The 27,964-nt window shown below is 38.6% G+C and overlaps 1 protein-coding gene across 1 annotated transcript; it reads left to right on the top strand.

The window, feature by feature from the left end:
* The first annotated feature begins 1,995 nt into the window (after positions 1-1,995).
* On the top strand, positions 1,996-7,349 carry LOC127085316 (uncharacterized). The gene is made up of 7 exons (XM_051025839.1): positions 1,996-3,261; positions 3,374-3,563; positions 3,761-3,864; positions 3,994-4,096; positions 4,189-4,487; positions 4,588-4,893; positions 6,601-7,349. The coding sequence occupies exons 1-7, from the start codon at positions 2,167-2,169 to the stop codon at positions 6,949-6,951; spliced, it is 2,448 nt and encodes an 815-aa protein (XP_050881796.1). The 5' UTR covers positions 1,996-2,166; the 3' UTR covers positions 6,952-7,349.
* The last annotated feature ends 20,615 nt before the right edge of the window (positions 7,350-27,964 follow it).

The following is a 27,964-nucleotide window of genomic DNA, read 5'->3' as shown; positions in this document are numbered from 1 at the left end:
TGAAGTTTTTTCCTAAGAAATCTCTGATTGCACGTTGCACCTCAACCTAACTTATGTTTGATCTCCGATAGACACCCTTCAATCATCAGTGCATATAATAACATTGATAACGACTGACAAAATCCTCCCTCGACGCATGTGTTATGTATTTTAGACATATTGCTCAGAATTTCATGTGGGAAATCAAAGATAAGACGTTGCGGAAGAAGGTTGTCAATGCAGGTTACACATTATCAGAACCTTCTTTCAAACACTACCGCGAGGAAATAAGATTGTCAAACGAAGATGCAGTACGGTGGATCGATAGTATTCCATTGGAGAAGTGGACTAGGGCATACGACAACGGTCAGCGTTAGGGCCACATGACAACAAATCTTGTGGAATTTATGAACTCTGTCTTCAAAGGCATCTGTAACCTACCTATAACCTCTTTGGTGCAAGCAACATATTTCAGGCTAGGGGCGCTGTTTGAAACCAGACGCTCAAAATGGAGTTCAGTGTTGCAATCTGGACAGTTGTTCAGTGATGCTTCAATGAAGCTCATTAGACATGAAGCTGCCAAAGCAAACACACACATGGTTACAGTCTTTGACCACACTAAAGGTTGGTATAGTGTTGCCGAGTCCATGGATCACAATGAGGGCATGTCGATGGGACAATACAGAGTCGAACTAGATAGAGGTTGGTGTGATTGCGGAAAGTTCCAAGCCTTTCGTACCCCTTACTCCCATGTAATTGCGGCATGCTCAAAGGTTCGAAGAGATCCATCCTACTTGCTATCTGAAGTTTACAAAGTCGTCAGCCTTTCAAATATTTATAAAATTAGTTTTTCCGTAGTGACAAAAGAGGATTATTGGCCAGAATATCAAGGGGACATCGTCTGGCACAACGAAGTTATACGAAGGAAGAAAAAGGGTCGCCCAAACAACACCTGGATTCGAACCGAAATGGATACGACGAACAAAATGGTTAGACTCTGTAGTTCATGCCGTCAGCCAGGTCACAATCGTAATAACTGTCATAGTGTTGGAACGAGCACAACTAGATAAATTGACATGTACCTCTATTGCAATATATGAAAAACTAAATTTATTTCATATTAGAAAATTGACATGTACCTCTATTGGTTTAGATTGACATGTACCTCTATTGCAATATAAGAAAATTGACATGTACCTCTATTGCAATATACGAAAGTACCATTACATAAACAATAACACAAATAATTATAACAAATACAGTACACGAACTATGTGATTACAACCATCAAAACAATTTTGAACATGTAATGCATCATCCTACGAGCGTCTTGGTCGGTCTTAATATCCACCCATTCGCGCACTTCTCCGTTTTGGTTGAACGTGGACACAAGCCATTGTATTCTTCTAATCCTTTCACCCTCTCCAATTTCTCCCTCTAACCAACTGTATAACGTCCGATTAAGACGTTCAAACGTATCTGTGTTCCAAAGTCGAATCTGTACCTTAGCCGCAACAACGGAAAATATTACATCAGCATTTCGTTTCTGAATGTATGCAGACATTGTTAAAACAGAGAAACTTGAAGGTGATGGTGGTTGAACTAGAAAAATTATGGTATTAGAAGATGAATTTGAATGAAAAATATTGCATCCAAGGCGTGATATTTATGGAGGGTGAACATCAAATGTATGCGCCAAGGACACTAACGCCCACATGACATCACATGCAAGCGCCAGAAGAATTGGCGTCCACACCATAAATTATACTTAGGCGCCAGGAGCATTGACGCCTCCTCATGAGGACCAATGCATGCGCCAATAGCATTGACACCTCCTCCTCATGTTTAGGGGGTGCGCCAATTCATCTGGCACATCCTCTTGTAAAACTGATTATTTTGCTATTTTTTTGAATTATTGATTATTTTCAATTTTTTTTTTGAAAAAATTGGTTATTTTAAAAATAAATTCGATTAATGGATATAGAATGTAAAATAATCCAATAAAAAAATCATAAGTAAGGTGTGTGATACCCATTAATTAGAAAATGAGAGTCTAATTTATTTTCACGTTTTTGAATAAAATCCCTAAATCTGTCTCCGCTCTCTTTTCTGCACTTCCCTACTCACATCAAACCCACTGAATATCTCTTCAACAGCGCAACTTAGCAAAACCCTAGAACCCTAGAAATGAAGGGTAAAGGGGACGAACGAAGGAGTGAACAAGAGTCGTCAGAGGAAGAGGGGCAGTTTGTCAGATATCGTGAAGAGAAAGAAGACGACAAAAAACGTGGCCGACGCGATGAGAATTTCAATCGAGACCGCCGTGGAAGCGACGAGGAAGATCCGCATCGCCGCAGAGAGAAAGATCGTGGTGAAGATTTAGATTTAGAGTACGAAGATGATAGAAAAAGGATCAAGGATAAGGATATGGTTAAGAGACATAGAGAGGGTGGGAGTGAGAAAGAGAAGGATAGCCGGCGTCGGAACAAGGAGGATTCAGATGAAAATCGTGATGCCATGAGAATTAGTGACAGGGAAAGGAGGCATAGAGGTGATAGGGATAATGATAATGAAAAGGAGAGGGAGAGGGAGAGGGGTCAGCGGAGTCGGTATGAGGACGATTCTGATGAGGAGCGTAATAGGAAGCGGAATTGGGATAGGGATAGGAGGCATAGGGTTGATAGGTATGGTAGGGTTGATAGGTATGGTAGGGTTGATAGGTATGGTAGGGTTGATAGGTATGGTGATAATGAGAAGGAGACGGATCGGCGCAGTGATGATGATAGAAAGAGTAACTGTGAGAGGAGCCAACGAGTTGAAAAGAATGGTGGCAATGAGAGAGAAGAGGGTAGGAAGAAAGAGGAAAAACATGCGGTGATACCGGAAATCAATGGTGATGCATCTAAATTGGGGAAAAGTGGTGGAGTTTACATTCCTCCCTTTAAGTTAGCTAGGATGATGAAAGAAGTTGATGATAAAAGTAGTCCTGAGTATCAACGGCTGACTTGGGATGCTCTAAGAAAGAGTATAAATGGACTGGTGAACAAGGTCAATGCTGCCAACATTAAGAACATAATTCCGGAATTGTTTGCTGAGAACTTGATTCGCGGAAGAGGGCTCTTCTGTAGATCCTGTATGAAGTCTCAGATGGCGTCTCCCGGGTTTACCGATGTGTTTTCCGCATTGGTTGCTGTTGTCAACACGAAATTTCCTGAAGTTGGGGATCTTTTGCTTAGAAGGATTGTTTTGCAGCTAAAAAGAGCGTATAAGCGGAATGACAAGGTATGTCTGTGTAATTAAGCACCAATATATGTTTTCTTATGCTGAGATCAATGTTATTGTTCCAATTTTACTTTTATTTGGCTTCTAATTGGGTTTTTATTGTTATCTGTAGCCTCAATTACTTGCTGCTGTTAAGTTTGTAGCACATCTGGTGAATCAGCAGGTGGCTCATGAGATCATTGCGCTAGAGCTACTAACGGTTTTGCTCGAAAAGCCAACCGATGACAGTGTTGAAGTAGCTGTTGGTTTTGTCACAGAATGTGGTTCAATACTGCAGGATCTCTCACCTAGAGGACTTCATGGTGGGTATTACTTTAACTATATGGTTGTAGACTCATAGTTTTGATAGAACATAATGGTGTAGTATGATCCATGTAGCCGGCCCCAGTTATAGTTATAGTGTGCTTAGCTTTTGTGTAAATGATCAGCATATCCCCTGGTCTTTATTTTAAGTATTTATCACACTAATGAATTCTACCTTAAATTTATAATATTGTAGGCATCTTTGAGCGTTTCCGGGGAATTCTTCATGAAGGAGAAATTGACAAACGTGTTCAATTTTTGATTGAAGGCCTGTTTGCAATAAGAAGGGCAAAGTTTCAGGTACACACTATTCTAGTGTTTGGGACATAAACAAATTTACAGGGACACTGAATGTCAACTCTTTTTAAAGCATTTTATAGGCATAGTTTGAAATTGAAATGTTTGATGATTATTGTATTGCATTTACAGGGTTATCCAGCTGTTAGGCCTGAATTAGACCTCGTGGAGCAGGAAGATCAGTTAACTCATGAGGTCTCCTTGGATGAGGAAATAGATCCTGAGACTAATCTCGGTACATATTCTATTTTTAAGTTTTTATTTATGTGTACTTAAATTAACTTGTGGTCATATTTCATTGTGATTGTGTATTTTCTGTTTTCTCAGATATATTCAAACCTGACCCCAATTATATGGAGAATGAAAAACGTTATGAAGAGTTGAAGAAATCCCTGCTGGGTGAGGAGGAGGAATCAGAGGGAGATGATGAAGGCTCTGATGCTGAATCAGATGATGATGATGATGAATCTGATGAAGAGACCGAGGAAAGTATGCAGATTAAAGATGAAACAGAAACCAATCTTGTTAATCTGAGGAGGACTATCTATCTAACAATCATGTCTAGTGTAGATTTCGAGGAAGCTGGTCATAAGCTTCTCAAAATTCATCTCGAGCCAGGTCAAGAGGTAAGCATTGAATTGAATATTCGCTGGAAATTTATTGTTCTGTTGCTAACACTATCTACTTGCCAAAACGTAATTTAAATAAATTGTGTCATTGATGTAGATGGAATTGTGCATTATGCTTTTGGAATGTTGCAGCCAAGAAAGAACTTACCTCCGATATTACGGTCTTCTGGGCCAGCGATTCTGCATGATTAACAAAGTGCATCAAGAAAATTTTGAGACATGCTTTGTGAAGCAATATTCCATGATCCATCGACTTGAAACAAACAAACTGCGAAATGTGGCAAAATTTTTTGCTCATTTGCTTGGGACATTTGCTCTGCCTTGGCACGTCTTATCATACATTCGCTTGACTGAAGAGGACACAACTTCTTCTTCGCGTATATTTATTAAGATTCTCTTCCAGGTACTTGATTCCAACTCAAATATTCATTTTTTGTGTGCTTCCGTTGCATTATGACTTCAAGTTTTCCTAGTTTTAAACGCATATATTCTAGATTGCTTAAGATGTGATATAGGGATTTTGAATCTGTTAATGCAGTGCATTTTTTTTATAACATAGAAATTTCATTATGTCTAACAGAAACAAAATTACGAAGACAAGAACCAAACAACAAAATTACCAAGTCTTAGCATTTTACCACTACTTTGGGGTTGGATACATGATCAAATGATGCCATAATATCCTATTATGAATCATGGCTAATGACTCAATTTTAACTCCATTTAGCCTCTAACTATTGGGCTACATTTATCTGTTAAGTTCTCCTTAATGAGTTTTCTATGGCTTTCTCCACTCATGCTCAAAGCAGCTAAGGCATTTTTGAGTCTACTATCTTTTCCACAACATCTCAACCTTCTCTTCTACACTCTATTTCCTAAGTGTATCATGTCTTGTGTGGCCATTCACCCATTGTAATATCCTAAGTGTAACATCTGTAAGGAGGCTTGTCAATAAACTGTGCTGTCATACTGCCATAGCACTTCCATAACTGCTCTTTGATAACAATAACATGGATCTGTGTTATAGGCAGCCTCACCATACATTTTGCAGATGCTGATTTCTGAACTTCTGACATCCTAGTCACATGGCAGAAGTTCCAACTTTTGCATCAATACTCCCCTTCAAAAACACCCTAGACCAAATACTATGCATGCTATGTGATTCACTTGCAATTCGTATAATTATAGAATAAGCAATCTAGATGACCATATGTTATTTAAGATTAGTGCACTAGATGCTCTAGGGCAGATATGTTGCAGCCAAGCAATTGCTGCCACTGGTTTTCCATGGCAACATGTTTTTCTGTTTTGCATACCGAGGCTGCTATTGAGGCTGTTCATAGTATGAAATGTTGCCACTGTGGCTTCTGCCCTGCAGGCACAAGTTCAAAAATCGAGTTTTGCCCATCTATTTTTTTAAATTTCTCATCCTTCTCCCTAGGAAGTATTGTGATTGTCTGTCATTTTGCATCCAAAGTATTTTAGATTCAGGAGACATATAGCCCTTCCATGAAAACCCACGTCCGACATTTTCCCCAACTTCTTGTACCCCAGTGTTTTTTTTTGGCTAGGCCTCTTTGTTTGCCTGCTATTATGTATCTTGCATGCCTATTCAAGCAGGTCCATGATTTTTTAGCAGGCCATTGTTTTTCTGACCGTCTTACTCAGTGCAAGCCAACTCTGAATAGCACCTCATCCTTATCCTCTTTGTTCACCGGTAAAACCGACTTGTGAATGTCTTTAAGATTTAGTATCTATTTATTAGAAAATAAAAATTTGATTTGTTTCCTCTATCATGATATTAGTTGTTCTACACCAAGATGGTGTTTTTTGCACACTTTGCATGGAAATATTGTTAGTGATCCATGATTGATGTGAAAAATGGTAGCATGGTGTGATAACTTCATCAGGCCTTGTGTGCCTGTACTTGACATTTTCAACCTTTCTTGCAGCATGCTTTATAGATGTATATATCTTATGCAAGATTGTTACTTGTGGGAAATTTGTTCTATTTGTTCTTATATATAATCTGTTTGATGTGATGTACTGTACTTATGATTTATTCATGTCTCTGTATGGAGGATATTGATTTCATTTTTCAATGCTACAGGAATTGTCAGAGCATCTTGGCATTCGGTTGTTAAATGAGCGGTTAAATGATCCAACAATGCAGGATTCTTTTGAATCAATATTTCCCAAAGATAACCCTAAAAACACACGATTCTGCATTAACTTCTTCACATCCATTGGACTTGGTGGTCTTACTGAGAATCTACGCGAGTATTTGAAAAACATGCCACGTCTGATCATGCAACAACAGAAGCAAGTTCCTGATTCTGACTCAGATAATGAATCTGCAAGCTCCGGTTCATCAGATTCGGGAACCAGTTCTGAGTCAGAGTCTGACTCAGCAAGTTCTGATGAAAGTGATAGAAAAAGAAGTAAACGTAGAAGAAAATAAAGCATTGTATGCTATTGTCAAAACCCCTTCCTGCATCAGCAAACCCGCTGTTAGAGAATCCATGGTGGTTCCACACAATCTTCATGTCAGTGGATGAACTTGACTTTTAAATTGTTTTCTGGAAGGGAGAAATGGGCTCTGCTGGTTTAAAGGGATGTAAAATTTGTTTACTGGAAAGTTTTTCTGCTTGGAGATGATTACCTGTCTAATGTGGATTTATTACTTTGTTCCTAAGATCATACTTTTTAGTTTAAATCTCTGGCTTTGAATTTTTGTATCAAAACCTTCAGATCTGAAGCTTAAAGCTGTGGAAACTGTAGGCAGAATGGTAATTAAGATGCTCCATGGTGGTTTTTTATTTTTTAAATGTTTGAATTGAATTTGATAGTTATTTATTATCCAAGGGATTCATTGCTCAGTACCAATAGCTATTCATGCACACTTGGTAGCGTAAAATTTTGTATTTGGATTGTACTTGACTCTTCCTGTCACTGTATTGTCAAATTTTGTTGTCTGGATGATGCACGTGCCTACATTACATTACAATGAACTGGTTTTCATATACATATATATTTTTATTAACTTGTGGGATGTATTGAGTTTTACTGGTGATATTTTTGTTTTACTGTGAATAGGAGATGACCACATGATATTTGAGTATTTGTTCACTGTTTTTGTTCAACACTAGCATCGTGACCGTGTACAATGTTAGTCTTCTAGAAATTGGGTTTGTTCTAAAGAGATTCTAAAATCAGCATATGCTGGTAAAATGAGTGGTTTTAGATAAAAATATAATTCATTGCTTGATTAGCAATCTATTAAAAAAATCTTAGAATCTCCATCTATTAAACATAAATTTATCCAATTAATCTATTAAAAGTCAAGATTTTTGGGATATCTATCATCTACCAATATAGTATCATGAATTCTCGCATGCGGTTTACAATTCAACCTTTCTAAAGGGAAGAGAAAACCTTGTTGTTGTGTCCTGGAATCCTACTCAACTCAACATGCAAGCTAGTCTTCCTTGGCGTGTCCTAGAATGCTACTCAACTCAACACTAGTCTTTGAGCTATTTAATCGAATGTAGTTACGAGCTGTCTATATACGGTGCAACCTATCTATATATAGTGGATTGCGTGAGAAAGGTCTGCATAATCCTCAGGTTTGCTCCCCCGTTATCGTGAAAAATCACAATTGTCTCTAGTGTCTAGAGATGCATTTTCAGACACATTTTTTACACACTCTTCAGTGCAAATTGAGGAGGCATTTTTATTTTGTCAAAATTTTATTCCGAGATGCATCTTCATATGCACATAAGATTTATCCGGAGATGCATCTTCATATGCACATAAGATTTATCCGGAGATGCATCTCTGTATGTATATAAGATTTATCCGAAGTATAAATCAGTTTTCCCTTGAAAGTGTCTTTTCTTCCTCTTCTCAAAGAGTATTCCTCAAAGCGCTTGCTACTCCTTGAACAAAGCCTCCCATTTCTCACTTGACCTTCGCCTTTATCGTTAGACTCTACTTCTCCCAGGTACCCTTCTTACCCTAAATCTTTTCATATCTTCAACATTTTCTTTAATATGGTCAATATGAAAGAGAGTCCCATAAGTTTGTCTAGTGATTATGGAAGTAATGACTCATCTCCTTTAGTTAGGGAAGAGGTATCTTAGAGTTCAAATCCTTCTCAATTAGTCATTAATCAATTAGGCCAATAGATTATACATGTATATGATGATTCTGATTTTGAGAGGTTTTATAGAGGTTCTTTGGATAAGGAAGATTTTATTATCGGGTTTTCTTTTGACGCTCTTCTTTCTCACGAAAATGCAGAAGATGAGTGCACAGTTGATTCTACGCTCGCATCGTCTAAAGTTGTAGTAACTTCAACTTTGCTTGCTTTGTTGGCTATAGAGATAAAGGTCACCATTTTGAATAGGGAGGACACAAATTTGTCAAGACTTACCAAAAAGCCTATGTTCGGGACTCGAACGATGTCGATATCAAGGATCACTGTCACATAGAGCTTGACCAGACGGTGTTAGCTGGCTCAATCCCTTCAGGATCTTAAAGGCCAATGAAATATCTCTAAAAGGAGTGGTGTTAATGGTTACAACCAATGCAGATAAATACAACCGGGTGGACTCAAAGATAATGGTAACCTCTTTCGTTTTAAGTGACCAGATGGTTGTAAGCACGACTAAAATCATAGTTGGCCGCCTTTTTGACTGGTCGGTTCTCCTAGTGGAGTCAGACAAGAGGATATGCAACACTTCAGAGGGGTTCACCATTCCATTTAACTAGTGTCTGTTCATCCATATAAACTTGTGGACGCCCCTGTCTAAGTTTTAGGTGGAATTGTTGAAGTTTTTGAATGTTGCCTTCTCACAACTACATCTTGATGCTTGAGATTTTGTGAAGGTTTTCCAATTCTGGGCCAAGTATAGGTCTTGGAAAACTTCCTATCGCATATTCATCCATCTCTTTGTTGTAATACATACCTCTAGGTATAGTATCCAAAATCATGGATTTATCGTATTACATCAACATGTTCCTTTTTTCAGCCCCATTACTGAAAACTAAGGAGAATTCTAGGGGAGCTTCGTGCTGGTGAGGCCCCATACTCTAGAAGCACACTTTGCATTCTACTTCGACACTATCGAATCTTCCCTCCCTTGTATGGATATGTTTCATAAATACTGCGCTTGAGTCCACTTACATCGTGAACCTCATTCGTATGGTGTCAAACTAGACTCCCTTACTTTTGAAGAAGTTAATGATGAAGAGAGATTTGTGGAATCTTTACATGGGTCTTAGATATGAAAAGTAGAGGTGTACACTAATGGTTTGACCTAACCCGTTACCCAACTTGTTCAAATTTTAATGGATCGAGTTCATAGTCCAACCCGTAATTTAATGGTCAAATTCAAATCTAACCGAACCAATAATTTATGGGTTGGTTGGGTTGGGTTCACGGGTTGTGTTTCAAATGAAAATCATTTTTTGTGATATTTTTTAAATTAGAAAAAAATTGTAACACAATTCAATACAATTTCATACATTTCTAAACTCAAATTAGATGAAGCACGCCATATAATGTCTAATAAAATTCATCCATATGCCATAACACTTAATAATAATAGAAAATTCCATAAAACACATCATTTTTATAAAAGCCGTAAGTTAAAAATGATACAAAATAAAATAAGAAACAACACTTGGTCTTAAAATTACGTAATCTCATTAGTCTAGTAGTAGTAGTAGTATTGACGGTGAATAAAAAATGGCAAAATTGTTGTTTGTAGTGATATATTAATTTTATATTTTTATTTAAAATCACTAATTCTATATCAACGGGCTAGGTCAATGGATCCACAAGTTGAAAAAACTCAAACCCGATACCCGAATCAAAACTATATGGGTTGTTGAGAGTCGGGTAGGATATACCTATAAATGAATGGGTTCAGGTAATTTATGGGTTAGTTTGATTTGGGTCGGAGGGTTCACGGGTCAACCGGCACCATGAACACCCCTAATGAGGATGGGTTGATCCCACTGAAGTAAAGACTTATATATAGAGGAAGTAACCCATTGGTATCCGTCCTATGTAAGTGTGACTGATCGTTTAGAGAGGAAAGAGATTTCTGGTGAGGGTGGAGTCGTACCATTTTATTTATTTATAATCTGCGTTTTTATATTTGCATATAAAATGGATTCTTTGTAGAAGGTCTATGTTATTGTTGCGGAGCGAGAGACTCATGGTGTTAAATTTGCTCTTCCGACCCAAGATGTCACTCCCTACCACTAATCTCGTCATGTATACCACTAATGAGGTGTTTACAATCACTCATGGACCTAGCCATCCTTCGTCTTTAAGTACTGCTGTAAATGTTGAGGATCATGTAGCGGGGTTTTCGTTACCTTTAGGTTTATTGACTAAACCAAAAGAAAACATACAATTCGATTCGCCACCGCACTTTTATTTGTCCAAAGGAAAGACTAAAAAGTGAACAAAAGCCAAGGTAAGAAGTTTTTCAAATAAAAAACTAATAAAAATGTCAGAGATCTAGGTAAGGGGGTTGGTTATGAAATGGGAAGGTTCTACGCACCCAAAACATCCTTAGTACTCTAAGGGAACCCTTTTTGCAAATATGTGTTGTAGGTTGGTATTTGTGAAAAGATTTATGCAAAAGATTGGAGGGATGAGAAGAGAATAGATTATATTTACAAATTTTGTTGTTTGAATGGATGAACCCATTACCTACGTACCATCACAAAGGTAGGATTAAAACCTCGTAGTTCGGGTTAAAAATCACGAAGATTGGTGAATTGATTTGATCAAAAGCCTTAAGGTCTTTTATTGTCAAATGGAGAAAACTCTATCTAAACCAACAATCCACCATGTGAGGAAGACTTCAACATACTAGTGAGGGGTTAACCCTATAATAAGCATGGAAGACTTATAATCCAATCACTCAGGATGAGGTGCGATTTACATCAACCACTATGATAACTCAAACCTATGACTAATGTTTATGAAAAGGTTTTAATAAGGTGGCCATTGGAACCACAAAAGCAACTTGAAGTGAGTTATATTTACAAATTAATTTATTTACAAAATAAAGTCAAAGTTGGGTTAAGATTTATTCACAATGAGTATTAATAAAAATGATTTTGAAAAGTCAAAGGCTTAAGGCATAGGTTTCTAGTTTGAAACAAAGTCAACATTTAGAAAATGATCTTGGCTTGGGTTAAAGTGAGAAGAAGAAGAGAAGTGGTTAGTCCTAAAGCATAAAAAGATAAGAGGGGAAAGATAAACCCTTGGAGTTCCTTTTCTTGGAATCATAGAGATGATTCAAGATGCTCCTTTTGTAACACCCTTTTTTCTACCCCAAAATACTTAACATATAATCAGAGTAAATAAGCACGCATATAAACAAAAGGGCGTCACATCGACGTTTTCAAAAACTAAAAGCTTTCAAAAACCAAACATCATTCATCATCAATATACAATACACCCGGTCCTTTAAAATAACACATTTCAATTATCATGAATATTCAAGAATATGCGTTCGCAGCGGAAAATAATGAATATCCATGCATTTCATAAAATGATTCATGTCCCATACCATGATCATCTCTCAATAATCTCTTCAAGATAAACTAAAACCTTATCCAGGATATTTGGCACTGTGGCCTCCCAAACAGCGAATTTCAAATAAACATGTTCACAAGTAATAACATAATACGTATCCAAATCAGATATGAGCTCAATACTACTAATCTACCCCGTGTTACATGACCAGAGCATTGACTCACTACTTAGTCTCTAAAACAAACCACCGAAGCTCTCCAGCTAATCTCGAGTGAGCTACCGTCCACTTATTTCAGCAATACAACTCTGGAGTATCTGCACGATGCCCATGTAAAGCAACATTCAAACAGAAGGGTGAGAATTCAAATCATTATGAAGAAGTATAATAAAGCACAATGATTAAATCAACAATTAAAGGAATTCATCACGCTTCAGATAACCATGTAAATAATATCAACCAACATTTATTTCACATGTTTCAAACATCCATCAAAACTCAAGGAGTATAATATTAAAATCCAATTCTATATTCCCAAATATACACATAACTACAATTATCACGTAATCACATATTTTGCCAAGTTACGTATCCAAACATCACCAAATTCAATTACCATATCTCATACACACATCACAATCACATCAACGTATACATTCAATTTTCACATAACTCTAATGTGACTCAATGCAAGACATGTGACTCTATGCATGTGGTACCGCAATGTGAACCCAACGTTTCACCGCTTTCTGATTCAATATCTAGAATCCAAGCCACGCTCCCGATCCGGACAAGATCAAAGCCACTACACCTATTTCCAATTAAGGATCAACGTCTGCTACGCCTATTTCAATTCAAGGATCAACGTCTAATACCATGTGAACCCACAGTTTCACCGCTTCCACCATGAAGCCGACTATGCCATGAATGAATGTACAAATACCAACACATATGCAATTAAGATCATCTCTACCATCTTAATATTCCACATATCACCATAATTCAACTCTATGAATTATCCACCAATGGTACATATTCACATTCATAACAATATATCATTCACAAATATAGGATAATTATCAACTACGCACACTTAGATTGTATTTCAAAATGAATACAACTTTTAAAATCTCAACTTTTCATTTTTCAACAGTGGTAACCGGTTAACGCCCGGAGGGTAACCGGTTAACACAAAACAGAATCAACTTCTGGGCAGGTTTTTAGCAAGTAACCGGTTAACGCTCGGAGGTTAACCGGTTAACGCAAAACAGAATGCAATTTCCTGCGCAGATTTTTAGCAAGTAACCGGTTAACGCTCGGAGGGTAACCGGTTAACACAAAACAGAATGCATAATTTTCTGCGTTTTTCATCGTTGGAGGACTTTCGGACCTCCGATTTCGATTCCGTAAGAAGCCAAACGTTCAGAAAATTATAACTCATACAATACTCTAAGTATATAACGTTAATTTGCAGTTTAACACAATCAAATCACCATAAATCAAGAATACTCATCAAAATCTAACAATTCCAAAACCATGAAATTTAGGGATTTCAACGTAAACATATTTCTACCCATTGGCCCAATCATACTAACCCATAATAATAAGGATTCTCCCCCTTACCTCTTCAATTTTCTGGAAACCTTAGCTTCTCTCTTGTTCTTCCCCTCTTCCCCTTACTTTTCCTCTTTTCTTTCTCTGTTGCCGTCAAATGATCAAATGAATCCTACTTCTCACTCTCCTCACCTCTTATATCCTAGTATTATATTTGGGCTTAAAGAATGATACCTCTAATTTAATTATTAGGCCCAATAAGACCTAGTATTATAATATCTCTATTTAATTCAAATAAATTAAACCAACACAATATGCACACCAAGTTAATTAATATAATCAATTATTCAATTATATCTCATATCAACTAAATAATTAATTAACACACCAAATCAATTAATATAATCAATTATTATACTACCTAACAACCAATTAATTACTTAACACTCCAAATAAATAAAATAAAATATAATAATAATAATAATATAAGAAATAATTACTAAAATTGGGTTGTTACAACTCTCCCCCACTTAAAAGATTTTCGGCCTCGAAAATTTACCTCAAACGAACAACTCCGGATACGATTCCTTCATCTTATCCTCGAGTTCTCAAGTAATATTTCCATTGGCGGCTCCGCCCCATATCACTTTCACCAAAGCAATTTCCTTACCGCAAAGCTTCTTCACTTCTCGATCTTCAATTCGCATAGGTGATGTATCAACCGTCAAATTATCCCGCACTTGCACATCATCTAATGGGACAACATGCGATGGATCCGCAATGTACCTCCTCAATTGAGACACATGGAACACATCATGAAGATTAGAAAGTGATGGTGGTAATGCAATCCGATATGCCACTTCACCTATCCTCTCGGAAATCTGATAAGGACCAATGAAACGCGGCGTCAACTTACGCGACTTCAAAGCTCTACTTACACCCGTTATTGGCGTAACTCAAAGAAACACATGCTCATCTTTCTCAAACTCAAGAGATTTCCTCCTCGTATCATGATAACTCTTTTGACGACTCTGAGAAGCCTTCATCTTCTCTTGAATCATCTTAATCTTATCCGTAGTCTCTTGAATCAACTCGGGTCCAACCACAACACTCTCTCCCGATTCGTACAAAGATAAAGGAGTTCTACACCTTCTACCATAAAGAGCCTCAAAAGGTGCCATTCCAATACTCGAATGGAAACTGTTGTTATACGTAAACTCGATCAAAGGCAAGAAACTATCCCAATTTCCTCCTTGTTCCAAAACACAAGACCTCAAAAGATCTTCAAGTGACTGAATAGTCCTCTCCGTTTGACCATCAGTTTGCGGATGATATGCCGAACTCAAACGCAACTTCGTACCCAAAGCACTTTGCAAACCTTCCCAAAATCTCGAAGTGAACCTCGGATCTCTATCCGAAACAATGCTCAACGGAATACCATGCAAACACACAATCCTCTCGATGTACAACTTAGCCAGTCTCTCGATCGAATAATCCATCCTCATCGGAATAAAATGAGCAAATTTCGTCAACCTGTCCACAACGACCCAAATCGCCTCACAATTACTCAATGTCCTCGGCAAGCCCGAAACAAAATCCATAGAGATACTATCCCACTTCCACTCGGGAATAGATAACGGTTGCATCAAACCAGACGACTTTTGATGTTCAATCTTTGACTTTTGACAAGTCAAACATGAATACACAAATTCCGCTACATCCTTCTTCATACCTTGCCACCAAAACATCTTTCTCAAGTCTTGATACATTTCAGTAGCACCAGGATGAATACTCAAACCACTTCTATGCCCTTCCTCGAGAATGCTCTTTCTCAAATCCGCAACATCCAGAACACAAACTCAATCACGACACCTCATGATACCATTCTCATCAATCTGAAAGTCACCACCTTTGCCTTGATTAATCAATGTCGTAACATCGACTAATTTCAAATCTGACTTCTGACCTTCTCTAATCTCATCAAGAATGCCACACGTAAGCTTCAACATACCAAGTTTAACACACGAAAACGTCGCTTCACAATCCAAACTCAAATCTCTAAATTGCTCCAACAATTCAAATTCTCGAATCATCAACATAGACATGTGCAATGATTTCCTACTAAATGCATCGGCTACAACATTCGCCTTTCCAGGATGATAATTCAAACCAAAATCATAATCTTTCAAGAATTCCAACCATCTCCTTTGCCTCATATTCAATTCATTCTGATCGAACAAGTACTTCAAACTCTTGTGATCACTAAACACATCAAACCTCAATCCAAACAAATAATGTCTCCAAAGCTTCAATACAAACACAACGGCGGCCAACTCTAAATCATGCGTCGGATAATTCCTCTCATGAACTTTAAGTTTCCTTGAAGCATAAGCTACCACTTGCCCTTTTTGCATCAGAACACCTCCCAAACCCAAAAAAGAAGCATCACAATACACAACGAAAGTTTCTAATGGATCCGGTAAAATCAAAATAGGAGCCGTAGTCAATCTTCTCTTAAGCTCTTGAAAATTCACTTCACACTGCGAAGTCCAAATGAAAGCTTGACCTTTCCTAGTCAACTGCGTCAATGGTAACAACAACTTAGAAAATCCTTCAATGAACTTCCTATTATAACCAGCCAAACCAAGGAAACTTCTAATCTCAGCAGCAGACTTAGGAGCTTCCCACTGAGATACAACTTCAATCTTCATAGGATCCACAGAAATACCACCACTCGAAATCATATGTCCAAGAAAACTTACTTCGCTCAACCAAAACTCACATTTAGAGAGTTTAGCAAACAACTTCCTCTCTTTCAACACCGATAACACAACCTTCAAATGCTCGGCATGATCCTCTTCACTCTTAGAATAAATCAATATATCATCGATGAACACCACCACAAACTTATCCAGATAATCATGAAAATTCTATTCATATACTCCATAAATACACCAGGTGCATTAGTCACACCAAAAGGCATCATGGAGTACTCGTAGTGACCATACCTTGTCCGAAAAGCAGTCTTTTGAATATCCTCAACCTTTACACGAATCTGATGATACCCAGACCTCAAATCAATCTTGCTAAACACACAAGCTCCAACCAACTGATCCATCAGATCGTCAATCCTCAGAAGTGGATACTTGTTCTTAATCGTCACTTTGTTCAGTTGTCTATAATCAACACATAATCTCATAGAACCTTCTTTCTTCTTGACCAACATAACAGGTGCACCCCACGATGACACACTAGGACGAATAAACCTCTTCTCGAGCAATTCTTCAAGTTGACTCTTCAACTCTTTCAACTCAGAAGCGGACATTCTATAGGGAGCCATCGATACCGGACTAGTTCCAGGAACTAAATCAATCGAAAACTCAACCTCACGTTCCGGCGGTAAATCACTTATATCTTTCAGAAATACCTCAGCAAACTCACAAACTATTGGCAATTCTTCAATCGTCCTCTTCTCACGAATATCCAAAGTTGCCAACAACATAAACAACTCGGCACCACCTTGCACCGACTCATCCACTTTCTTAGCAGACACAAACCAATCTTCCTTCGCACCAACCTCAGGAAAAATAACCGTCTTCTCGAAACAGTTGATATAAATCCGATTAAATTCTAACCAATTCATACCCAAAATCACATCAAGTTGCTCTAAAGGAAGGCAAACTAAATCAATTCCAAAATCCCTACCAAAGATACTCAACGGACAATTCAGACACACATAGGAAGTAGAAACATAACCCATAGCAGGTGTATCAATAACCATACTTCTACGCATATCAGATAATATAAGATTCAATCTCTTAGCACAATCCAAAGAAATGAAAGAATGTGTTGCACCGGTATCAATAGTGGTAGTCAAAGGTGTACCATTAATAAAGCACGTACCTTAGATTAGCCTATCATCGGTAGTGGCCTCCGTACCAGACAATGCAAACACATTTCCCTTCGCTTGCTCCTTCTTTGGCTTATCACATTTGGTACTAATGTGACCTTTCTCACCACAATTGTAACAAGTCACACTCGAACCAACTCCACACTGGGGTGCTCTGTGACCACTCTTGCCACACTTGAAACACGTCGTAGAATCCTTACTACAATCAACACCACGATGACCTTCAACGCCATATTTGAAACACTTAAGTGGAGTAGAAGATCCTCTCCCACTTGGCTTCTTGCCAAAACCAGATTGTCTCCTCTTGTCATCATACGGTTTCCCACGATCCTGGTTTTTCCCCTTCAAACTCTTGTAGAAAGAAGCACTTTCCCTACTATCCTCATCATAAATCCGACTCTTATTAACCAACTCCGCAAAACGAGTAATCTGTTGGTAACCAATGGCCTTCTTGATATCATGTCTCAAGCCATTCACTAACTTCAAACATTTAGATCTCTCAGCATTAACAGTATTGTAATGAGGACAATACTTGATAAGCTCCTGAAGTCTAGCAGCATATTCCGCAACAATACCATTTCCTTGCTTCAATTCAAGGAACTCCACCTCTTTCTTCCCACGACAATCTTCTGGAAAATAGTTCTCCAAAAAGACATCACGGAAAAGAGCCCAAGTGACCTCAATGCTGTCCCCTTCAAACCTCTGAAGAGTGTTACTCCACTAATCTTCAGCTTCCTTCTCAAGCATATGAGTACCAAACTGCACTTTCTGAGCATCAGTACAGTTCATGACTCTGAAGATCTTGTCAATTGCCTTCAGCCAAGCTTGAGCTTTATCAGGTTCATGCTCACCCTCAAAGACAGGAGGATTGTTCCGCTGGAATCTCCCCAAAGCACGGAACTCATCGTCATCTCCATTTCGGTTACCAGCATTCGCTTGAGGGATCTGACCAATGGAGTCAACCAACATCCTCAGCGCCTCAGCAATGGCATCGTCATTCCTGCCTGCAACCATTGTCCTGAACAACCCGAACAACCAGACAAACAGTATCGGTCGTGTCAGATACACAAATCAAATACAACGGGATGGAAAACCCTAACGACTATTGACCAACTGGTCGACCATGCTCTGATACCACTAATGTAACACCCCTTTTTCTACCCCAAAATACTTAACATATAATCAGAGTAAATAAGCATGCATATAAACAAAAGGGCGTCACATCGATGTTTTCAAAAACTAAAAGCTTTCAAAAACCAAACATCACTCATCATCAATATACAATACACCTGGTCCTTTAAAATAACACATTTCAATTATCATGAATATTCAAGAATATGCGTTCGCAACGGAAAATAATGAATATCCATGCATTTCATAAAATGATTCATGTCCCATACCATGATCATCTCTCAATAATCTCTTCAAGATAAACTAAAACCATATCCAGGATATTTGGCACTGTGGCCTCCCAAACAGCGAATTTCAAATAAACATGTTCACAAGTAATAACATAATACGTATCCAAATCAGATATGAGTTCAATACTACTAATCTACCCCGTGTTACATGACCAGAGCATTGACTCACTACTTAGTCTCTAAAACAAACCACCGAAGCTCTCCAGCTAATCTCGAGTGAGCTACCGTCCACTTATTTCAGCAATACAACTTTGGAGTATCTGCACGATGCCCATGTAAAGCAACATTCAAACAGAAGGGTGAGAGTTCAAATCATTATGAAGAAGTATAATAAAGCACAATGATTAAATCAACAATTAAAGGAATTCATCACGCTTCAGATAACCATGTAAATAATATCAACCAACATTTATTTCACATGTTTCAAACATCCATCAAAACTCAAGGAGTATAATATTAAAATCCAATTCTATATTCCCAAATATACACATAACTACAATTATCACGTAATCACATATTTTGCCAAGTTACGTATCCAAACATCACCAAATTCAATTACCATATCTCATACACACATCACAATCACATCAACGTATACATTCAATTTTCACATAACTCTAATGTGACTCAATGCAAGACATGTGACTCTATGCATGTGGTACCGCAATGTGAACCCAACGTTTCACCGTTTTCCGATTCAATATCTAGAATCCAAGCCACACTCCCGATCCGGACAAGATCAAAGCCACTACGCCTATTTCCAATTAAGGATCAACGTCTGCTACGCCTATTTCCATTCAAGGATCAACATCTAATACCATGTGAACCCACAGTTTCACCGCTTCCACCATGAAGCCGACTATGCCATGAATGAATGTTGAAATTCTGGTATCAGATATAAGATGTCGAAGATAATGTTATGACACTGATATCTGCTAACACACAATGGATACGATAAACAGAATGGTAAAGCAAATAACACAAGCAATTGTTAACCCAGTTCGGTGCAACTCACCTACGTCTGGGGGCTACCAAGCCAGGAAGGAAATTCACAAGAATAGAATTCGTTCAAAGACTCTCCGTACACTTCAACAAGTTACAGTCTTTCTCACCTAATCTCTACCCGTGCAACTTCTACCTAAGCACTTTTAGATATGAGAACCCACTCACTTCCCTTACAATCACACACCAGTGATTTTAAACAACAATCCCTTGTGAAAAGAAAATACTTTTCAATTACACACTCTTGATTTTACTTCACAGTTTCAATCAAGAAGACACACTCTTGATCTTGCTTCAAAGCTTTGATCAAGAAGACACACACTTTTGCTTAACAGCTTTAGAGTGACAAATTACAACCACAAATCAGTCCAATTCAATCATCAATGGATGACTTGAATGACCTACAAGTCTTACGACTAAACGGACACAAACCCTAGCTCTCTCTCTATATTTCGCTCAGTCTTGGTTGTGTGTTCAAACAGGTTTCTAAGTCCCTTTTTATAGAAGCTCTCAGCTGGGCTTGGACCTCTTGGAAACCCTAAATCTATTTTCCAATCAAATCTTTTTATAACAGCTGTATAGATCTCCTTAGAAAATAAGTAAATCTGGTTGTAATCCATGATTGAATGCGCCAGCTAGCCATATCTTCAATCATCCAAAGATTTCCATTAACTGTGCAATCACAAAACACCAGACATTCATACTGAATGTTCTGTGTACAGGATGTCATGACATCGGGTCTGACATCCTGAAAAATCCTGCATAATCCAATAATTCCTTTTATAATTTCCAGCAGGTACAGCCATATCAAATGTCATGACATTGTATATGTCATCTGAAACAATCCTGCATGAACATGTCTTTCATTTAAGCTCCAGCAGGTACATCCAATATCAGAAGCCTTGTCATTGTATGTGGCATTTTGAAACAATCCTGCATGCACATGTTCTTGAACTCCAGCAGGTACATAGGATATCTCATGTTAAGACATCACACATAACATCTTGTGAACACTCTTTGTTTTACAAAAATTGCTGCCAACACTTAGAATCAACAAACTCCCCCTTTGGCAAATTTTGGCTAAAACATATATCTGTCCTTTTTGTTCACAAGGTAAACTATCAGCAGTTAAATAACTTATCATAAGTTTAATCAGCAGCAGAAGCAAAACAATTACTAGCTATGGCTACTAGTAATACACACATGCACAAGGGTACTTCTCCTCCCCCTCAGTCTGTGCAACAATCAACAGAATTACTAGTTATGGATGCAACTAGTAAGCCACACAAATGCACAATGCACAAGGGTACTCCTTCTCCCCCTAAATCTGTGCACACAACAAATAACAGCTACTGTAACTCCAGCACCTGTACCAGCCAGAATGTCATACTGACATCTGCTTCAACATCAACACCTGTGCACCATATCAGACATCCTGTTTGACATTTGTAAACAGAACAACATTCTGTGGTAGCACCTGTGCACTTCTTTCAATAATAGCTGTCCTTCTGTCCAGCCACATCCAACTTCCACATCAGCACTTCTCCCCCTTTTTAGTCAAAATTGACCAAAGGTGACCAATGAGACAAAATAAATGTCTATTAGCCTAGCAGAGAATGTTAGATAAGATGTTATAACATTAAGCATGTTAAAACAAAATATTCAGGAAGTACACACCATCATTATACACAGCTGAAAGTTGAGATAATGAACAAATTCAAGGAACTCATTAAGAGCCCTAAATATTACATAACAAGCATCAATAAGGACTGCCACAAAATACAGAATAAAAAAAAACAATCAAGACAACAACCTTCCAAACAGCACCAGCTTCCACCAAACTTTCCAACACACCTCCCAGTCTTCAATTCAGCCAGGGACCATTAATCAGAAGAAGAAGAATCATCTTCACCTTCTTCTTCATCTTCAGAGCCATCAGAGTTTCAGAGCTGTCACAGGATTGTGCTTTTGCATCTGAGTCCTTACCAGCTTTTTCTCTCTTCTCCTTTTCCAGGCTATAAATAAGAGCTTCCAAAGCTTCTTTTCTTGCTTTGGCCATATTTATACCATTCTCTAATTCCTTGCAGGTTTCTCTTAGTTGGTCAATTAGGCTCCATTGAGATGCAGGTTCCCTTCTGGCAGATGTTATGACAACATCATTGACATGACTACCCTCAAAAAGCTTATAGTGAATTGATAGAGGGGTCTTTCTCCTGCTTGGAATATCACTAGCACTTAGGATTCCTGGTTGTTGACTCAGGATGATGCCACAGATGATAGATGGGAATGCAATGGGCAACTTTACAGCATTGGTGGAGGCATGTCTGATGGTTTGATCAAACACAAACTTTCCAAAATCATAGTTTATCTTAGTTCTAATGGCATGAATGATCCTCCCAAGAGCAATGGAGATGGTAGATATGTGATTAGTAGGTACCCAATTTGCTGAACCAATCTTGTGTAAGATGGCATACTTGATAGTTAGTTTACTAGCTGATAGGTGTTTCCTACTAGGCCATTCCTTAACTTGGCCAGCTGTAATCATCCTATAGATCTCATTATCTGTGGTCTCTAGATCTACCCCTCCATCAGTTCCTCTCCCTAGGAACCTGTTGATGATGCTTGGTGAAAGTTTCACACACTTACCCATAACAACCACTTTGCAGACCCTGCTGCTTTTTTCATAACTCTCCTCAGAAATGTTTACAATGAATTCTTTGACTAGCCCCTCATAGCATTGAGGCAGAGCAGTCACAGTTTTCATAAGACCAACTGCCTTGATTAACTGCATTACTTCCTTCACTTCAACAGTCTCTTTCCCCAATTCTCTTTCAACCGCTACCCTTCTTTGAGTGACAAACCTCCATTTGTCTAGGTGCTCAGCAGCTACTTTGTTGGAAGACTTCTTTACAGCCTTTCTTTTGTCAGAGGAGATGTCTGGGACATCGTCTTCGACATTCTCATTAGATTCAGAACTCTCACTATCTTTCTTCTTCATGACCTCTACTTTACTCCAAGATTTGGAGGGACCTATACCAGCAACCCTTTTCTCTTTCCTACCTGTCCTTATCTCAGCCATACTCTTCCTTTTTCTCAGTCTATCAGCTACACTTGTTTTCACAAGATTGACCAACATGTCATCTTCTTCCTCAGACCTTTCTTCCTCAATGTCCTGAGTAGTATTAAGGGCTATACTAGGTAAGTTTTTTTCCAAGAGAACATAGTCCCTCAGCAGCTACTTCCTTTTCTGTTTTAGATGAGTCATCATCTTTCTCAGCTTGGGTTTCTACCTCAGGAGAGGGGTCCCTTCTGGACAGAGGGGTAAAAATGTCCTTGACTCCATGCTCTTCATTCAGTATCCTAGTAACTAGGTTTCTTATGATGCGATCAGTAGAGCGCGTGTCCTTTTTATCAGGAGATTTTTCAGGAATGTTACCTTGCTTAGCTCCGACCATGGAAGGGGAGCCTGGAACGTCACCTGGTATCATACGCAGAGGAGTTACGTCCATCAAATCTTCATCTAAAAATTCCATGGAGGAAGTTCTAGTATGAAAGGGTTTTGAGCTAGATGTTGATGGATGTTGAGACATGTTGTTGAACTTTTGAGAAAACTTTCTTTGCCCTAGCAGACGTTCTCTGAGTAGTTTGATGAAGATGGAAAGAGTTGTGTTCAGGCAGAGCGTGCAAATGAAATAGATACTATTTCCAATACTAGGAGATGATTCATTATTAATGTGGCTTTTTCTTTTCATTGGGCAGACAATATTTTTGTTACCTTTTCAACTCCACATTAATTGCCATATTTTCTCAAGAAACCAAGCCCCTAATTTTCCCTTTTCATATTTCCTACATGAGTGATGAAAGCAAATAATGTACTTGGTCCAGCTGTGCTGAATATGGTCTTTGGACATAGGTGTACCATACAGGTTGTCATAATACAATGTCATAGCATCGAGTGTGACATTGTATATAATTATCAGTAATTTCATCCAACCTGGTTGAGCATTGTTGCTTTTATCTGATATCTTTTCTATCTCAATTTTCTTTGCACACATAGTCCCTTGTGTCTCAGTTCCAGCAAAGCTCTCACTACCTTCAGACTTCATACCACCAGTCACATGTTCAGGTGTTTGGGCCATCATGACCTTCTCTTCCTTGAGGTTAGGTCTTAGCTTTTGGTGTAACATCCTTGTCTGACATCTTTCCTTTCCCTTGTAGGTTCTTCTCGCAACTGTACTCATCTTAGAGGGGTCATCCATTTGAGAGCTCCACATGTAGCAGTTGTTTTTGGTCCTGATTCCTTTCATAGTCACTTCACTATTTTTGTTAACAATCAGACATTCAGTTTTAGTGAAGATGATATTCAGACCTTGATCCCCTAGCTGACTGATGCTTATCAAATTTGAAGTCAAGCCCTTGACCAGTAGAATATTGTCAAGTTTAGGAGCTCCAGGACACTCAAGCTTGCCTATCCCCTTTATTTCACCTTTTGCTCCATCACCAAAGGTTACATAGCTTAGGTCATGAGGATGAAGATCAGTTATCAAGTCTGAGTTTCTAGTCATGTGTCTAGAACATCCACTATCAAAATACCACTCTTCTTTGTGAGCTATTAGACTTGTAACATTAGTCTTAGGAACCCATTGCTTCTTGTTGATAGGCCTGTGCTATTTGGGTCTGGGTTGATAGTGAGTCTGTTGATGAACAGGGGTAGGGTAACCATACAACTTATAGCAGAAGGGCCTTGTGTGTCCAAATTTCCCATAATAATGACATCTCCATCTTTGGTGTTTGCCTTTCTGCTGTTTTCTCTTCTGATGATATGACATGTGATGTGACATCTTAGGACTGCTCTTACTATTGCTGCATTTAGGTTTAGCTTGAGGTTTGCAACCAGTGTAACTACTTTCAGCCTTAGATTTATGGTACCCTAATCCAGATTTGGCTCCTGTGATTAGTCCAGTTTGGAGAATCTTATCTAAGGAGTCAGATCCATTGTTTAGCATCCTTACATACTTGGTTGTCTCTTCTAGTTTTGAGTTTAAGAGCATGACTTCAGTTTTTAGCTTGACTATGTGTAACACCCCAAAATTTGCCCTCCTCATTCATGCATTCATTTAGCATTTCATATTGCATTTCATCATGTCAATCAGAATTAGATCCAAGAAACTTTTTAAAAAAATAAATAAATAAAAATAATAATAAAAAAATAAATAAAATATAATAGAAAAAACTTGGACTTGGACCTCTCTCATTTGAGCCCACAAAGCCATGAAAATCAGGTTATAAAAGAGGGAGATCAGACAGAAAAAGGAAGAGAAGCAAAATACTCTGAGGTTTCCTTGAAACAAAACCCTTGACAAAACCTGGAGAGAAACCTGACAGAGAACTCAGAGCAACCCCCAGGCAGCTCTGAAAAATTCAATCTGACTCACACACTTTCATCTCACGCAAACCCTAACATTGCCTTGCAAACCCAGCCGTGCCATTTGATTTCAACCGGTCTCTCCCATCAGGTTTGCCTCATTCCCATGATTTTATGCTCTTAATTTGGATCATCTGAATGTATGAGGTATGATGGATGAATTTCATTATGTTTTTGCCCACGGGTTTAATTACGCATGAATGGGTGAAACCTATGCCTTGAATGTTTAATCACATGATTTCTGAAATGTATGCCACAAGGTTTGAGGTTTCTGAAACCATACTGTTACCCATGAAAAAAAATGCTTATCGTGTTTCACTAACCCTTTTGTTGAGTTTTTGTGAGGGCTCACAGACTCTTGCAGAGATGGTTTGCGTGGTTTTCCCACTTTATTTGTGGGATACCCCCTGGAGGTTCATTCCGATTACCTGTACTGACTCACCTTTCTTTGATGGCATTAGCTTGGGAGATCCATGGATTTCTTACTCCTTTAATTGCTGTTACTTCGGATCTTTATCCGTGTGGTACTTTTACCTCTTTTCTGCATTTTATCGCTTTCTTTGCTGGAAGACCTTGATAGGAGGCATTTGTTTTCTTTTGTTTATTTACTTCTGAGCCCCTTGTTGGCATATTTACTTTATACATGTTTGTTTTGTATGTGTTCGTATCCCTGCAGGTAGCGCGGTTCCTTCGTCAAGGACTGCCTTTTTGCCCTTGAGCATCCCAAACCCTAAAACCCAAAGCAACACGTTAACTCCTTCTACTACAGGCGAGTAAGTCTCCAAAGGTCGAGCATCCAGTAGATTGCGTAGTGACGTCGTTCGTCCAAAACCCAATCCATAACCCCGTAGTTAGCCGAACTACGACTTGCTTTGATTCTCATTCCAGATGAGATACGTAGGCATAAGACGCGATGTCTTAGCGAGCACAATTACCCAACCCATAGGTCAGCCGAGCTACGAAGACTCTGATTCTCATATTCAGATGAGATACGTATGCAGTGGATGCGACATCCGCGCGAGTCATTTTCATTTAACCCTTTTTTTTGGTAAACAGCACAAGATAAACTCACACCCTTTAGACAAGAACTACAAAAGTGGATCCCGTAGAGTACTACGGATGCGTAGGGGTGCTAATACCTTCCCTTCGCATAACCGACTCCCGAACCCAAGATTTGGTTGCGAGACCCCGTCTTGTCCTTTCCTTTTTCAGGTTTACTTCGAGCGTTTCCTTTCCCTCCTTTGGGATGAATAACGCACGGTGGCGACTCTTCTGTCATTTTCTTTCGCCGGTTATTTTTTCGCGCACTGTATTTTTCGGGTTGCTACACTATGGTTTCCACCTGTTCTGCCTTTTCATTCTCCAGTTGTACTATCTTCTGGCTCTCAACTTGTTGACTTTCATCTAGCTTGTCCTTCAGACCCACAACTTCTGTTTTCAATTTGGAGATGGTTTCCAAGTATTCTACCTTCTCATTTTCAAGTTGAGTTATTTCTTTCTTCTGGTTTAAAACCTGCTTGCTTAGCTCTACACTTTTATGACACAACTCTCTATAGGTAGAGGCCAATTCCTCAAAGGTAACTTCACCATCACTTGAGTCTTCATCAGATCCCCATCTTCCTGTCAAAGCAATCCCAAGATTTGCAGCCTCCTCTGTATCACTTTCATCTGACCAGGTGGCAGCCAGACTCATCTTCTGCTTCTTGAGGTAGGTTCCACATTCTGTTCTAATGTGTCCTTACCCATCACATTCATAGCACTTTACTTTTTTTCCTTCTTTGGGCTTCTCCTCTGGCCTTACTCTTCTTCTATTGCTGATGTCAGATGAGATGTTCTTGACATTTGTCTTGGATCTTACATCCATTTTCTTTAACAATCTGTTAAACTGTCTCCCCAGCATTGCAACTTCATTGGCCCATTCTTTATCCATATCTTGACTGTTTTCCTCTTCTGTGTTGGATATGAAGGCAATGCTCTTGGTTTTCTTTTCAGTTCCATCATTCAATCCCATCTCAAAGGTTTGGAGGGATCCAATTAGCTCATCTACCCTCATGTTGGAGATGTCTTGAGACTCTTCTTTGGCAGTCACCTTCATTGCAAATATCTTAGGGAGTGACCTAAGTATTTTTCTTACCAGTTTTTCATCTGTCATCTTTTCTCCCAGGGCTCCTGAAGCATTAGCAATCTCAAGGATACTCATGTGAAATTCATGAATGTTTTCATCTTCTTTCATCCTTAAGTTTTCAAACTTGGAGGTGAGCAGCTGAAGTCTAGACATCTTTACCCTAGAGGTGCCTTCATGAGTGGTCTTGAGAATGTCCCAAGCATCTTTGGCCACTTCACAGTTATTTACCAGCCTGAAAATATTCTTGTCTACCCCATTGAATATTGCATTCAAGGCTTTAGAGTTTCCAAGAGCAAGATCATCCTCCTCCTTGGACCATTGTTCTTCAGGCTTCTTCTCAGTGGTGGCTTCTCCTTCTTTAGTAATGACAGGATGCACCCAACCTGTTAGCACAACTTTCCAAGCCTTGTTATCAAGGGATTTCAGAAACGCTACCATTCGAGGTTTCCAATAGTCATAGTTAGAACCATCCAAA

Source organism: Lathyrus oleraceus, chromosome 5 (assembly GCF_024323335.1).
Source record: "Lathyrus oleraceus cultivar Zhongwan6 chromosome 5, CAAS_Psat_ZW6_1.0, whole genome shotgun sequence".
NCBI lineage: Eukaryota > Viridiplantae > Streptophyta > Magnoliopsida > Fabales > Fabaceae > Lathyrus > Lathyrus oleraceus.
Note: the sequence above shows the minus strand (reverse complement) of the source record. Positions and strands in the feature narration are given on the sequence as shown.

Coding starts and splice junctions, on each gene's coding strand:
- LOC127085316 (XM_051025839.1), top strand. CDS start 2,167: ATGAAGGGTAAAGGGGACGAACGAAGGAGTGAACAAGAGTCGTCAGAG. Junction 4,488..4,587: donor ATCTCGAGCCAGGTCAAGAG/GTAAGCATTGAA, acceptor TCATTGATGTAG/ATGGAATTGTGCATTATGCT. Junction 4,894..6,600: donor TTATTAAGATTCTCTTCCAG/GTACTTGATTCC, acceptor TCAATGCTACAG/GAATTGTCAGAGCATCTTGG.